The 16,316-nt window shown below is 40.8% G+C and overlaps 2 protein-coding genes and 2 long non-coding RNA genes across 22 annotated transcripts in view; 2 read left to right on the top strand and 2 right to left on the bottom strand.

Moving 5' to 3' along the window:
- Positions 1-3,039, top strand: part of LOC101079333 (peripheral-type benzodiazepine receptor-associated protein 1-like) — a 36,570-nt gene extending 33,531 nt beyond the window's left edge. For all 18 annotated transcript variants that reach the window (XM_029848764.1, XM_029848772.1, XM_029848773.1 and 15 more), the window contains one exon: positions 213-3,039. In XM_029848764.1, the coding sequence (XP_029704624.1) occupies positions 213-497 (285 nt within the window). In that variant the 3' untranslated portion in view covers positions 498-3,039. The remainder of the gene's footprint in view (positions 1-212) is intronic.
- On the bottom strand, positions 2,976-4,003 carry LOC105418494 (uncharacterized). Its single transcript, XR_965686.2, has 2 exons — positions 3,922-4,003; positions 2,976-3,284 (listed from the first exon to the last, which is right to left on the bottom strand). It is a non-coding gene; the product is annotated as an uncharacterized lncRNA (long non-coding RNA).
- Positions 4,004-7,315: 3,312 nt separating this feature from the next.
- On the top strand, positions 7,316-12,821 carry LOC115252761 (uncharacterized). Of its 2 annotated transcripts, XR_003891072.1 has the most exons (3): positions 7,316-10,032; positions 10,404-10,494; positions 11,523-12,821. It is a non-coding gene; the product is annotated as an uncharacterized lncRNA (long non-coding RNA). The 2 variants fall into 2 exon arrangements; XR_003891071.1 differs by having other exon boundaries at positions 7,316-10,494.
- Positions 12,694-15,101, bottom strand: supt4h1 (SPT4 homolog, DSIF elongation factor subunit). Its single transcript, XM_003976964.3, has 5 exons — positions 14,924-15,101; positions 13,359-13,465; positions 13,217-13,272; positions 12,961-13,014; positions 12,694-12,870 (listed from the first exon to the last, which is right to left on the bottom strand). The coding sequence occupies exons 1-5, from the start codon at positions 14,990-14,992 to the stop codon at positions 12,803-12,805; spliced, it is 354 nt and encodes a 117-aa protein (XP_003977013.1). The 5' UTR covers positions 14,993-15,101; the 3' UTR covers positions 12,694-12,802.
- Positions 15,102-16,316: the final 1,215 nt, after the last annotated feature.

Here is a 16,316-nt window from a genome sequence, read left to right on the forward strand (position 1 = left end):
CTGAAGGGTGTTGCAGCTTGTAATTATCTCTAGTGTACCTGTTCAAGTTCTCCTCCCTACTCCTTAGCTGCTGCCCCATCCTACACCCAAATCTGTTTCCTCAGCTTCACCACATCCCTGTGTTTCTATCCTTTAATGTTTAGCTGGTTACTTAAAGTGCACTACTGTATATTTACATCTAAAAAGTTTCTTTCTTCCCTATGGTTACCCAGACAACTTCTTCAGAGCTCCAGGATCTTGGATTTCCAGCCCTTGAAGAGACTTTGCCCTCACAAGTAGAGTCAAACAAGCAGACAGATCCTGAGGCCGAAGTGGAAATCCCCACATTAGATGCACTAATAGATCCTGGTCCTGGTGCAAGTCTTGCAGTCTGCTCTTTGTCTCCCTCCCCTCGCCTCACACAGACAGACTGCTCTTCACAAGGCAAGAAAAAGAGAAGCTTCTTCTCTAAAGGCAAGAAACTGTTGAGAAAGCTGGGATCCAGCAAGAAGGACTGACAGTCAGGACCTCTGACTGGCATTAAAGCACTTTCTCTCTCCTTGCTGTGTGTAGTCTGCATTGTTAGTGGCCATCAAATCTAATAACTGATCCTTTAGTAGTTCTGCATTTGTCTTGGTGTGCCAATAAAATGGCCAGAAAAATTTCCAGAAACCTTTACACCACCTGCAGCATCATAGGATCATGTAGTAGCCATGCATGTTGAAGCTTGCAAATCTCTTAACACCTCCTAATTATCCAAGGTAGTTTTCTCTGTCAACTGGACTGGGTTTCTTCTCTTGAAGACGTTGAAGAAGTCTTCTGGATAGAAGGCGAAACGTCTTCAAGAGAAGAAACCCAGTCCAGTTGACAGAGAAAACTACCTTGGATACAATGACCTGGATGACTGAGAATTTACACAGACACCTCCTAATTATCTTAACTGGGTTATCTCCTGTTGGTTTATTACATTACATTCTAATAGACAAGGCTACTAAACAGCGGAGGAGACTCCAGCAAAGAATCAAGCTAATAAGAGACTAGCTTTAATGTCCATGTACTGTTGCCACTTTATTAATCTGAAAAAAAAATAGTAGTCTCTCCCTTTCTCTGGAAAAAAAATGCACTATTCATCCCGATGTGTTTTTGACAATATAATCCGGGACTTTGTACAGAATATGTTATTTATTGTCCCCTCGTCGGGGTGGAGGTTAGCAATGCTGCGCTGTTCGAGACACCATCAAGTCTGTGTTGGGTCATGGCCATGTAAGGAAAAACTTTGAACTGAACATAATGAAAAGTGTGAATGAATTTAGGAATGTAAAGGGTTGGCCTGTGTGTGTGTGTGTGTGTGTGTGTGTGTGTGTGTGTGTGTGTGTGTGTGTGTGTGTGTGTGTGTGTGTGCGCGCCTTTCTCAGACACTAGAAGTCTTGATGTCAGAGATGCATCTTAAGCCATTGATTCTTTCTTCCTCATAAAATTTGGGGAGCATGCCCATCACATGTCGTCAGAACCCCGAAAGAATCAAGTAAAACCAGTGTATGATAGCATAATTTGATAGCTTACGAGAGAAGCATTACTAGCCCAAGGACCAGCGCTAAGAAAAACCTTTAGGTAGGAAATGGCTCAGTGTGACATTTAGAGGTGTGAACAGGTGGTTTGCTGTAATCCAGATAACCTGGTCAAAACTAAGACTGATCGGCAGTCTCACTGCCGTCATAATATGTATATAAGTACGCACAAAATATGATGTGCATACTGGGCAGCACTTCAGGTGAGGATAATGTATTGTACAAAAATATTTTTATTCATATTAAACATATGAATGGGGTAAAGTGGAGTCATTGATAATCATCTTGTTTGAGATTAAACTGAGACAATATTGTGTGCATGATTGATTAAAGGATACAAAATTAAGCTGTCACTGGGGGTTGATCCAGATAGTAGGTATCATTTAGATGTTGATCAGAGCCAGTTGAGCTGGATACATAGTTACCATTTGTGATTTGAAATGAGCACTTTGAGTGTGTAAAATAAGTGATGGTCATATGACTAACCCTGCAGTTACTTCGTTATCATTTGCCCCTTTTTCTGAGAGCAGAACCGTTTGTAGAGAATGTTACTCAGATGCTGTCCTGGTTTGTGACCGTGCTTGTTCAACCAGAACTCCTCATTTGACTGGAGACTTCTCAGGTTTTTCACTTTATTTTTCATGTTGAGTTTTGGCTGCCCCCCCTTCCACTTTCTCCCTACACTTCCCCCAAAATATGCCAAAATTTTAGGTGCTCTTTGTTACCATAGCTACGAAAGACCATACAGAAAGCATCACCGAGAGGGTTAGCAGGCGAGTCTGGGTCGGCAATGAAGCGTTGGATCTGATTTGCTGCTAATGCCTCACGTTAAACCAAACTTTATGTTCTGGTGTTTTTGTTGTCAGTGTCAAGAAAGGAGAGTGAGGATGTGGACAGTAGTAGGTGGACTTGTAAACGTTGCATGCAGCAGTTATTTATACTCATGTCATATTTGACTGCCTTTAATGCACACATTAACCCTCTACGCTGCGCTCTAGTGAGTAGGCGGCTTCTCTGTAGCACCAAAATAGTTGTGTTTTAGGTCTGCTCATTATATTTATTAGCCTTATGAGAAGAAAAATACCTTTTTTAGTCTTAACATGTTTACACAATGTTTATTGACTGCATGCGTACCAATGTTACACTCTGCCTTATCTGTGTCATATCTCTGAATGTCCAGACTGGTTTCAGTTATAGATCTACAGTGTAAAGGAAGCCGTAGGAGCAGCGTGTATTTAATGAATGATGATATAATTTCAGGTGTTTCCTGACCTGCAGTTTTATGTCTATGTAAGATGATGTACCTTTTATAAATATATACGTACATGTTTTTATTACCTGTTTGGAACCTCATCTGAAAATAATTTTATTCTTTTTGCATGTGCAGGAGTGGAGAAACTGTGAAGGTGTGATACAGAGGACTTGAAATTGTGATTGTTTCTTTAATTACAGCTCTTTTTACAGGAATAAAGTATATCTATTTTCACAGAAATCCTGCAGTGCATCATGAATGTGAACACAAAAGCTGTTTCAGTCACCTTTATTACAAACACACCAGATCACGGCTGCATCGGTAAATGTAGGAGAAAAGAGCGACAAGCTTTGCTCCGCACTGCACTGCACACCACCCATGTGAGCTGACACTGGGGAGCGTGAGGCCTTGCGAGAGGCAAATGCAACTTCCTCTTTGCTGACTTCCTGTGCAAGCTCCACGCCGAGGCCTGTTCCGTTGTCTCCCTGAAGACAACAGTACACTCATCCATAAAGTAGGAAACACTACACTGTGGCAAAGAGTTTAGTAGTGCTTTCTACTTTATGGATGACTGCACTGTACAAGCACACGTTCACCTCTGTCCTCTTCTGCGCACACACAGATAAATCTGCTGGCCCCCACCCACAGGCACAATTTTATCCCCAAAAGAAACACAACAGCCCCCACACTTCCTGATTTTCTGTTGTTTTTTTTAAGTTTTGCATGCGTTTTCCAGATACTTTGTCACAGTTTAGCCTCTTTTGTAAAGTTGTACCCATCCATTTATTGTAGTTCGTCCACTGTTACCAGGCAGCCATTTTGACAGACATGAGTAAGCTTTTTTGCTGACAGGTCATGTAAAAGAAGTCCAAAACTTTGTGCAGACATTAGCTAAAACAATCCAAAGGGGAAAAAACATCAGTAGATCAGTTAATTACACAATGTTTCAGTCAAAACAATACAAAATTAATTTTTTAATCAGCAATCTAAAAGGACAAAAATTAAAATGGTCAGAAAGCAGATTTATTCCATCAAATGATTTAACAAGATCAGATAAAAACAACATTTTATCCCGCAAGATAGACCCGAAGCATCAAACCACCATTGCACAACATAATTTACCTCTACTTTGGGTGACACTGGCCCAGCAGTCTCTCAGGTGTCCTCATCTGTCCCCAGACTGGATGGAGAAGAACCAGCCGTCTCCTTTTGAAGCCTGCAGAGCCACGTGATGTAACCACAGGAAGAGGTCTAACAGTCGCAGCCGCTCTCGATCTTGTCTTCCGCCTTCACCGTACGCCTCCTGCAAGACGTTCATTGTAGTGCAGTGCTTTAACAAGCTTATCAGCCTCATTGACATCTCCCAGATTTTACATTTTAAGTTGAAAGTATTTTTTTTAAATCTCTGTCACATCATAACTGCTTACACAGATAGTAATATTCATTAACCGGCTACAGTGTGTGTGTTTGAGCGTTTAATGTTTGATGACCTTCTGGGTTCTCACGCACTTCCTGTGAGATGATTTGCAGCCCTGACAAGCCTGTTCACTAGAGTGCGATTTAAAAGCTTGTTATTAGTTCTGGTCGGGGCTCTTGTTGCCATGATGTTTGCGAGTTTGGAAAGTGAAAGGCTGCAGCTCTCAATTCCTCATAGTCATCTAACTGACCATGCAGTTCCTCCTAACAGTCACAGGTGTCCAGAGGAGCTCTGTGGATTTTACCTGTGGAGACCAGTCAGGACGTTAGTGCAGCACCTCACTGCACATGACATCAAATGAGTAACTAGTGTATTAAATCAAAGTACTGGATTCTAAATTGACTCTGGCCTCAAAACCAGCTCTTCAGTTTAAATCACAACAAACATGAGATGTAGCAGAGTGGATGTTCAAGGTAGCGAAACTGCTCAAGTAACGAGCATTTGTCAAAGGCATATGTAGGTGGAGTGCTTGGGTAAGTAGCAGCACTCTTTCAGTGTTGCTTAGTGAACACTCATTTTGTGGGAGGTTAAAAGGAACTGACACTGTGGTCACACCAGTTTCATCAGTGCACTGCAAAAAGAAAGACATGTTTTCAGAGTTGGCACCTTTTTGCTGAGTATAAAAATTAGTGCCTCTGTGCTGTCTTTCAGTCCGGCCTTTGTCAGCCACTGGTATGTTTTCTCGATCAGCCACTTCCTCAATTTGTCGGTGGTACATTCCATGCATGGGCTTGTCCTTCCATGATAGCCCCTCAGGTTCCTCCTCCTTGGTGGGCTTTTGTTGCCTGAGACATTCACTCAGCAGTGGGTCAGTGGGGGCCATCTTGTTGATGTACTCTCGGAGGCTTGTTGTTTCCTCATGGACAGTAGTTCGGACACTTACTAGTCCTCGGCCCCCTTCCTTTCGCTTTGTGTACAGCCTGAGGACACTGGACTTAGGGTGAAACCCTCCGTGCATGGTGAGGAGCTTCCTTGTCTTGATATCAGTCGCTTGTATCTCTTTCCAGTGGCCAAGGTATTATGCCAGCAGGGTATCTGATTACTGGCAGGACGTAGGTGTTTATGGCCTAGATCTTATGCTTACCATTCAGCTGACTTTTCAGGATCTGTCTTAACCTCTGTAGGTATTTTGCAGTGGCTGACCTCTTAGCTGCCTCCTCATGGTTACCATTTGCCTGCCGGATCCCCAGGTATTTGTAGCTGTCCTGCACGTCTGTGATGTTCCCTTCAGGTAGGTCAACCTCATCAGTTGCGATCACCTTTCCTCTTCTAGATATCATCCGCCTCTTGGCATACAGCTTGATGTCATCCATGTAGAGGAGGTGGCTGACGGTTGTTCCACTTCAGAACTGGTACCCATAGCCACTCTTGGTGATAATCTGGCTGAGGGGGTTTAGGCCTATGCAGACAGAGGGGGACAGAGCATCTCCTTGATATATGCCACATCTGATGCTCACCCGCGCAATTGGCTTTGAGTTGGCCCCCAGAGTCGTGTTCCACAGCTTCATGGAGTTCTGGATGAACACTCTTAGTGTCCTGTTGATGTTATATAGCTTTAGGCACTCCAGTATCCATGTGTGCGGCATTGAGTCATAGGCTTTCTTGTAATCAATCCAGGCAGTGCACAGGTTGGTGTGCCGCGTCCTACAGTCCTGGGCGATTGCCCTGTCGACCAGTAGCTGGTGTTCGGCACCTCTGGTGTTGTTGCCAATGCCTTTCTGTGCTCTGCTCATGTATTGATCCATGTGCCTGCTGATCTTAGCCACTATGATGCCTGATAGGAGCTTCCATGTGGTGCTGAGGCAGGTTATGGGCCGGTAGTTGGACGGTATTGTGCCCTTCTAGGGGTCCTTCATTATGAGGACTGTCCGGCCCTGGGTTAGCCACTCTGGGTGGTCCCCTGATGTTAGCAGCTGGTTTATCTGTGCTGCCAGAGTCATACCGGCATACCGAGTGCGGTCAGCTTCTTCAGGCAGTAGGTGTGGAGCTTATCGGGCCCTGGTGCTGTCCTGTCTGCTAAGGTGATGACTACTGGGTCTTATTCTGGGAGTTGGCTGTGCTCAGTCGGTAGGTCTTGCAGCCATTGGGCAGTAGTGTTGTGCGGCAGGAGGGTCCCCCTACATGAGCCTGGTCCTGCTCAAGGTTTCTTCCTGTTAAAGGGGAGTTTTTCCTTTCCACTGTTGCTTGTCTGGGGTCAGGCCCTGGGATTCTGGAAAGTGCCTTGAAACAATTTTGATTGTATAAGACGCTATATAAATAAAGATTGATTTGATTTGATTTGATTTGATTTGATTTGATTTGATTTGATTTGATTTTGATTTTGATTTCTCCCAGATACTCTTCCAGTATTGTTCAGTCTCAGCCCTGGGGGCTAGCTCCTCCAGGTAGGATGGAGCGAGGCCTCTGAGGACCTTGTAGGTCAGAAGAAGAACTTTAAAAATTATTCTAGATTTAATGGGCAGCCAATGAAGTGAAGCCAGTACAGGAGTTATGTAATTTATTTTTTTGTTAATACCTGTCAGAACTCTAGCTGCAGCATTTTGGATCACCTGGAGGCTTTTTAAAGAGTTGTTTGGACACCCTGATAATAAAGAATTACAATAGTCCAGCCTGGAAGTAACAAATGCATGGACTAACTTTTCAGCATCATGCCATGTCAGTAGTTTTCTAATCCTTGTGATGTTCCTCAGGTGAAAAAAAGGTGCTTCTAGAAACTAATTTAATGAGTTAAAGGACAGATTTTGGTCAAAAGTTACTCCAAGATTTCTCACAGAGAGACAAGATGCTAAGGAGATACCATCTAGAGTGATAGTGTAATCTAATCTATCCCTGAGAGGTTCAGGACCAAACAGCATTACCTTAGTTTTTCCTGAATTAAGGAGATGGAAATTTGAAGACATCCAGGACTTTATGTCTTTAAGACAGGTCGGAAGCTACACTAACTGCTCTGTTGCCTCTGGTTACACTCACGGACGGGCGGGCGGACGGGCGGGCAGGCGGCCGGGCAGGCGGACGGACGGGCGGGTGGGCGGGCAGACAGACAGACAGACAGACACACTTTTTGGGGGGGATTACTTTTCTTCCATCGACTTTGTCATTCGTGCTTTGTCATTCGTGCATGTAACAGTTGTTAAAATGAAACCACGTGAGATTAAAAGGGAAGTTCTTTTTTAAGCAGTCTGAACTGTGACTTAAAACTCTTATCATTCAACCAGAGTGCTGCACTCTCAAAGTGCAGACAAAATGTATATAGGTGCAGAACCTTTAGCTATCAATTCAAGTTCTCTGGAACCAGCTCCCAGTCTGGATCCAGGAGGTAGAAACAGTGTCAGTGTTTAAAACTAGACTTAAAACATTTGTTCTGATAAGGTTTCGAATTAAGGAGAAGACAGAAATGCTCTGTTATGCTGCTATAGGCTCAGACTACTAGGTGCTCCAGTAATACACTCCTTCCTCTTTCTCCTCTTACTCTACCCTTAAAATGTATCTATAAATGTATGTCACATAAATAAACATAGTACTGTAGGAGCCTGTCTTGTGTTCTCTAGTTGCTGTTCCTGGATATGGGCCACCAAGACCTGAAGGTCAAATGGCCCAGAGCCTATGAGGCCATCTGAAGATGCACCTGGGCCCATGGTCTTCTATTTGATACCTTGATACCTTAACAGATTAAATACCAACTCCTATTTCTCTTATTATAATGAACATAGACGTATAGTAGAGTCACAGATCATCAACCATTGACGTTAGAAATGTTTCTGTTCATCCTAGGGAGAGGGATCCCTCAAACGTGGCACCTTCAGTTTTCCTCTTGTTGTTGCTCTTTATATTATATATTTAATATTAATATTATTATTATTATTATATATAATATTAATATATGATTATATTATATTATTGGTCCTTTATATTGCCAATGTTACTCTGCAAACTGTGGAATTTTAAAATGAGTCCAGCACATTTCAAGGTGACTGACTTGGCGGCTGCACAAGCCAATTGGTGAGAATTCTGAGTATTTTTTCTCCCTCAGAGATTCTTCTCAGCATTCTCTGAAATTTGCTGATGTCAGGTGGGAGAATTGCAGCAGGTTTGACTCAAAATTTTGGAGCTGACCTTTCAAACTGGGAAAATGCAGAAAATCAAACTGGTGCCACCTCTGCAGACCTCCCACTGGTATGAAGGTTTTGGGTTCTAGTGGCTCTTCTTATGAACAACAGCTGTTTACTCTCCTGACTGTTACATGAATACACATGAATACCTGCCCTCTGCTTGAGCCCCCACCCCAACCCACCACCCTGTGCGGGTTTCAGTTGGGAAACGATCCCAACAGCCGATCCCAGTTCCCTGTTTGAGCTCTGCCATGCTGCCTGTCATGATAGACCTTATCTGAACCAGCAGCCATTTCCCCTCCCAGCCTTACAACCCTTCCAACCCCCTCTTGGGGGTGTTGCCATCACCCTAACACCATCCTGCAGTTTTAGTTTGTTTTAGAGAACAGTTAGCAGAAAAAACTAAAAATAATACAATTTTTGACCATGTGAAACAGGATAATACAACTGTTTAATTAGAACCTGAGAAGTTTTGTCAATTTTCTATATGTCCATTTCTGCAGGAGATTTACCCGCAACTAAAAAAATAAAAAAATCAATTGTGAAAGGGAAACTCAATCCGTTGACAATTGTAACTGAAGTAAAAGGGTGTGTTTAAATTTAAATTCAGATTTAAGGTCTAGACTGAATGAAACTGAAGTCTAACTTTTCCTGATTTTTTTAATTTATGTATAGTTTATGTATACACATACACACACAGTATATATATGCATCTATATAATCTATATATGCCCTAATTTTCTCTCTTTATTAAATGTTTGCTTCTGCAAATGATTTGTGAAAACCTGGCAGGAATCATCTCAGCTATCATCTGGTGACCACTCAGATTTTCTTTGGTAATGAAGCGTGACTGTCGGTTAGACGAGGCAGTGAAGGCATCACTGTGGAAGCAGCTGCCATCTTTTGTTAAAGGAACTGAAATCTTTAAATATCTCACTTCTGTTGCTGCCTTATAGATGACAATAGACAGGAAGTTTAGTCACCCATTTGAACGACACATACAATCTGTGTGTGTGTGTGTGTGTGTGTGTGTGTGTGTGTGTGTGTGTGTGTGTGTGTGTGTGTGTGTGTCGCTAATGTCCACCCCATGTTAAAAACCTTGCCTTCAACTTCCATTTTCGCTCTCATCACACAGAACTATCCCATAAGGTAAAGAAACCTCCATTTTTTTGGTTTTCCTTTCATTTCAGGTTCTCAGCGAGCAACAAAGTACCAGAAACTACAAGTCAACGCCTTCTTTTTTCAAGCTTTCTCTCTTAAGCTTAAAGCGTCAACATACCCAAATAAAGGCAAATGTCACTGTTGTGAGCACCAATGAGGTCCTTGTTTCTGCATGTGAACATGAAGGTGCGACTTCGCTCAGATGTGTAGATGTGTAGGAGGTACTCAGGAGGAGCAACGGGGCTTTCTGGTAGAATCTGTGGGTGCAGCCGTCTTGTAGCTCCAGGCCTGGCTCTTGGTTTCGTTCTGAGTTTGTCTGAAAGTTTGAAATCTCTGAACGGTTAAAACATTCAAATCACACATTTTGCATATGCCATTGTTTCGTTTCATGCAGGAGAAAATGATTAGAACTAACATGTTAGCCTGTTGGTCTGTGGAGCTGTGAAGTGTCATGGTCAGCGGGAGGTGGTTCAGAGAACTCTGTGGGTCAGTTCTCATTTGTGATAAACTTTGTCCGACCACTGTTCTAAGGTCAAAACTGTTCCTGTTGTGATGGAAAGAATGAGCATGAGAAATATTCACATCTGAATAACAACATCAATGCTCTCTATTTTGTTTTTTGAAAATTGCCAGGTGCACCTTTTCAGGCAGTGTTTTTAAATTATGAATTTTTAACAGACCAATGAAGCCTTTTTTTAAGCACTCGTATTTAAATGCTCAGTTTAAATTCATAAATTGTGAAATGTAATAATATTCTACATATTTTTAGGGTAGGAGCAGCAGGATGTGTGGTCAAATGGATCAGATAATAAGCAGTGACTCTAAAGCATTTGATTGTTTTTGTCTTTATTTTGAAGAATAATAATTCTGCTCACATGGCCACTCAGTGTTGCCTGTTACCACTACCAAGAGGTGAAGTGGGACAAAAGTACATGAGCAGATTCCACGGTAAGTTTTTCTGAAAGTGAATATTTACATTACGTATTGTGAGATTGTCACACATTAATGAAAACCTGATTCAAGTCTGAAATTGAAACCATTCTGCTGCTACATTTCTCAAACCTTCTCATACATTGCTGATAAATGAGGCTGCATGATTGAAAAAACACAAAGGTGTTTTAAATAAACAGTGGAAATATGTCAGTAAAAGAGATTGACAAGTTAAGCCCTTTGTCTCTCAGCTGTGGAAACCCAAAACCTTAATTTCTCTTTGTAACTATATTCCTTGAACTATTGAACTCTGCACCATGATGCAGACATGGGGTTTTCGGCTCATTGCAGGCCAGCAGGAAGCAGCCAGTTTCGGGTGTCGCCAGAGATGTTTTAATTGGGTTCAGAGTTCTGTTTGGATCACAGTAGGACATTCACAGAGTTGTCTAATGCAATCCTGAGTTGCGCTTAGAGTACCGGTAATTCATTAGAGTAAGGTCCAACAATTACATTTCAGTTCCATCAGACTTTCAGATAATCTTATTTTTTACAGTCTGAGAGTCATTAACAGATGTCTTCTGTAGTGGAACACTCTGCTATTAACTCCAGATTAGTAGTGCTGCAGTGATGGGTGACGTTCCTAAACTGCTTTCTCCATGCAGAATGACCATTAAACTCTTATTAGATCCTTCCTCAGTTTGCTCCACGAGTAAGCTTAGAAAGAGTCCTGGTTGGTCATTATTTATTTCATAATGATGGAGGTGACTGTGTTCTTTGGAACTTACAGTATAGCATAATTTTTTTTGAGGCCATCTCCAGAACTTTGCTCCATTACAATCCAGTCTCAAAGCTCTGGAGGTACGTCCTCTAACCTCATGACTTGGTTGACTCTGATAAATCAGACCTTATTTAAGTGTGTGTGTTTAGTTGTTAAACTGTGCTTTCCTTCACCAGTGTAAAAAGGAACATTCATGTGAAATAAAGCTCTAGTCTATATTAAATCATTAAATATATTTAATATATTATAAAAGTATAATACATTTTAGGATGCATGTCCCTCCGGTAGAAGGCCCCCGGGAAGACCCAGGACACGTTGGAGAGACTATGTCTCTCGACTGGTCTGGGAACGCCTGGGGAACCCCCGGACGAGCAGAGAGAAGTCTGGGTCTCTCTGCTTAGACTGCTGTCCCTGCAACTCGACCCCGGATAAGCGGTAGAGGATGATATGGTATGGTATATCATTTGTACATAGGCTGTCTTGAATTCTCTTTATAGTCTGTCTTTAATTTTTCTAAATCTACAAATTCTGTTATCTGAACACGTTTGCACTTTATCGTGGGAGCTACTTTAACATTGAATTTCCCCTCAGATGGAAAAGGTAATCATAATCATGTCCAGTCAATGAATTCAAGTCAAGGTGTAGAAACATCTCAAAGAACATAAAGATAAATTGAAGCCCTTTGAGCTAATTTATTTTTCACTTTGATATACTTTTGAAAGATTTATAAACTAGTTTTCAGTTCTGGGTTATTCAGTGTAGATTATCAGTTAGTTTAAGGTCACAACATAAAATAACGTGTGTGGGGTGACTTTCTGGCTTCACGATGCATTGAGAATATGCAGGTTTAACCAAATGTACCTCTGCAACGTATTCTACACACGGTTTATGGCTCTGCCTACCGGTTATAGTTTGGTACTGCATCTCATTCTGCTACTCTGAAGTCAAAACGCATCTTACGTCTTAAGCGATGGGAATCCAGCATTGAAAATGTTTTTGATGATTTGTTTCAGATAAAGTCAATGACTGTATTTTAGATGTAAGTAACTAACTAAGCTTTGTGAGTTTGACCTGTTTCCTGAAAAGTACAGCCAGAATAAGAGATGTGTCAATAACATTTATTTAAAATGTATTTTAAAAGCATATATATATCCTGCTGTAATTCTACATACAATAGAAATATTGTATTTTGGGTAATTCAATTAAAAATGAATTTCTGAGTATTTTAAGGCCTCTACTCTTCAGCTGACTGCTCTATGATCCATATTTAGTATGATTTTCACTTTGTCAATTTTGGAAATTTGCAGCAAGTAAACTAGAAAACGAGCACTCAGAGGACAGACCTCCAACAGGCTTCTCTTTGTAAAGGACCTTTACTTTTGGAGCATTCAACAAAATAATACTGTACTTAGAAAAAAAAACCACAATTACTTCTTTAAAAAATGTTTTTAATGAAAGGCATCACATGACAACACAGGTAAGCTGAAATATAGCCGTTCAGTAGTGGACCAGTGTGGAAAATCTGATAAACTTGTATAAAAATTAGGCTTATGTCTTCACTGCTGTATCTCTGGATTTGTAGATTACTCCTCTACTCTTCAGCTCTCTCACCACACCTTCAGAGAGGAGACAAATGTTTATAATTTCACAAGGAGAGAACTTCAATCAACATGCTGTGGTTCAGTTAGATCAACAATACATAGCACCTGGAGGTAGTCGGCCTGTTACCGACACTGCATATACACCTGGTTTAAAGTTGCCTACAGAAGAGAGCAAACAGGTTATAAATGTACAGTAGATAATGAAAATATCTACTGAGATAATGAAAATTCGTAGTTGTGTCAGTAACAAGTGCCTTTTTTTAAATCAGTAGCCTTCATATACTGTATGTTAACTAAATACAGCACGGTGGACGTACATTAATCTAAATAGTACAATATGACTAAGAGTAAAACAGCTTACCTATCCTCTGCCATTTTGCTACCCAACTTTCCTCAGGACTCATCATGGCAATCACACTTTGGGCATATAGGCAACACAGGTAAAGAGTGAGACAACAATGTTATCTCTGAGGAAACTTTAAGCTGTTAAAATAAATGCTTACCCATCGAACGAGGAACTTGTGCATTCATATACCATCTCCCTGTTCCCTTTCATCTGAAGGTAAGACTCACAATTGTCACAGCCGTCGTATTCAAACTGATCAATAGTCTAAAAATGAAAACAGAAATCCAACAGAACACATGAATACAAACCAGTATTTCGATTCTTTTTTGTTAAACGGAGCACAACATAACAAATACCAGATTGTAAGTCTTACAATCGTGTAGACAAAATACTGCGTCAGAAAATAATTTGTAATAAGCCTCACTTAAACACTACAACACTCAAACCAGGTAAAGACCCACCTCTGCCATCTAGCTATTGTCCCATCTCTCTTATAAATGTTGATCTAATTATATGTATAATTGTTTGTAATATGTAAAACCCTAGGAAAGAGATTAGAGTTATTCAACACTCATAGGTTTATAGACATGATACACTACTCTTATTAATAATCTGGAAACTATTCTAAATCATCCAGATCATAGTTATCCAAGGTAGCTGTCTGTGTCAACTGGACTTTTTTCTTCTCTTTTGAAGACGTTTCACCTTCTATCCAGAAGGCTTCTTCAGTTCTGAACTCACTGGGGACTGAGCTTGAAAATATAGCTCTTGTGGACCATTATCATGCTAATGATCTAGGTGGTCACCTGAGAGTCGTTGGCAGGGTATGTCAATACTGCACCAGTCAACATGACGTACCGGTGCAGTTTAAACCAAGCAACACACTCAGACAGAAGCTGGTACACCCGAAAGACAAGACACCAGGACATAAACAATGTAATTTGTGCAAGGAACGTTTCCATTTTGGTTTCCATTGGTGAAACCAAACAACCTCTCCACAGAAGATTGGCACAACACAGACTTGCCACTTCTTCAGGTCAGGACTCAGCAGTCCACTTACACCTAAAGGACAGCGGTTTGAGAGGGGTGTCAAGGAAGCTAGTTCTCAGCTGCGTCTCCCACTAGTACCATAGTCGCTTTGATCGATGAAGCCTTTCTATCGCAACAATTACAGCCGCAGCCTGGGACATCTAAAGTTACATAAACACTTGATGAAAAGTGTCTTCAGCTTTTTGGTAGTATCAGACGTGACTTTTAAAATAATTCCAACGGATTAGGAAATACATTCATTTTCAGTATATTTTTCCCCCATTATCGACATTGGTAAAGCAGCCCATCTATCTAAAGAATTTGAGACCACTTGAATAACTGGTATGTGGTTAGTGTGTAAGATATTATGAAACAATGGAACAATTTGAATATGTAAATAAGTGAAATAAACAACAACATTCAATTTTCCAACTATATTAGTTGGATTTTCCCAGTCTACTTGGTTTAATAACATAATGGGTATATATTTATCTAATAACCTTATCTATTTTTAAATCAATTTAACAATCCATAGCTTAACATGTTGTCGTGTTAACGTAAAGTAATAACTAGCTTACAAATAATAATTTGTGGTGTTGAATTAGCTAATTAACTGGAAATAGTAAAGAGGCGTAAAAGCGTAAAAGACAACTGGCTACCCGATAAACCATATGCTAAGAAATCATGGTTTACCTTCACTAAAGAGCACAGAAGACAAGCTCGCAAGTGGCGAAGGTCTTTTGGTACCGTATCCAAAGCCATAACGTTAAACTTCAGAACAAAATAAAGCCGAAATATGAAACCAAATGCTTTGAAACCCGTTCGCGTCGCTGATGTATTACGTCACGTTTTATGAGGGCCTACCAGAATACATGCGTCCGCATTTTGCGCCTGTATTAAAATCTCAATTTTCTTTACGCAGCTTCAAGAAGTACATTTGTAGCCGTCGTGCACGACTGGGCTGGGATACATTTGCTGATATTAACACTGTTTTAGCGTTTGTAGAAAAGAACAAAAGCAATCAATCAATCTTTATTTATATAGCGTCTGTTACAATCAAAATTGTTTTTAGGGCTTTACAGAATCCCAGGGCCTGACCCACAAAAAGCAACAGTGGCAAGGAAAAACTCCCCTTTAACAGGAAGAAACCTTGAGCAGGACCAGGCTCATATAGGGGGTCTCCTGCTGATGGCGGCTGGGTAGAGAGAGAAGAGAGAATAGGTAGAACATAGAAATACATTATATTAATTAAAATAAGCTGCCAGTAGAGTCGAGTTGTGTGGGTCAGCGGGGTGGAGGTCAGTAGGTCAGCATACAGCTATGAAGGTGGCGATACCTGTAGATGAATACGGGGGGGGCCACCTTTCGAAAAGGATGTCTAGACCACTATTGGTTTCCACATATAAACGCAGGTAAAAGTCAATTTCAAATAACTTCAACTATCCCTGAGGGGCAACTTAAGAGCACACCAAATAGTCCAATGATGGGGGAAAACTATCCAGAGACATTTGATAACTACCAGCATAAGTAAATATTTATAGCATTATCTCTTATCAAAATGGAGACTACGCCTATGAATTTTCACCAATGTAACTGGGGTTATTTAGAGATGTGTATAATACAATATGCACACAATATATGCATATTACCGTATTGGCCCGAATATAAGACGGTGTTTTTTGCGTTGAAAGAAGACTGAAAAAGTGGGGGTCGTCTTACATTCGCGGTCTAGACATTATACCCATTCACAACGCTAGATGGCGCCAGATATATTTAAAGCGAATGCTGAACTAAACGTCCCAGGCCAAAGCGAACCCCTGTCACGAAGAAGAAAAATAAAAATAGCGGTAGCACGAAGAAGAAAAGTAAAAAATAGCGGTAAGAAAGAAAAGAGAAGAAAATAAGAGAAGAGATAACAGAAAATAGAGAAATGTAGCGACAATCTGGAGAAAAGTGGGTCGAAGATATAATCATTTGTTTCAAATGTACTGTAATTATTTTCTGTATAAAAATTAAATTTGGTGTTCAAAAAGTCTTTTTTCAAACTTGAGTCTTGAAAAAGAGGGGGTCGTCTTATAATCAGGGT

This window comes from Takifugu rubripes, chromosome 15, assembly GCF_901000725.2.
Source record: "Takifugu rubripes chromosome 15, fTakRub1.2, whole genome shotgun sequence".
Classification (NCBI taxonomy): domain Eukaryota; kingdom Metazoa; phylum Chordata; class Actinopteri; order Tetraodontiformes; family Tetraodontidae; genus Takifugu; species Takifugu rubripes.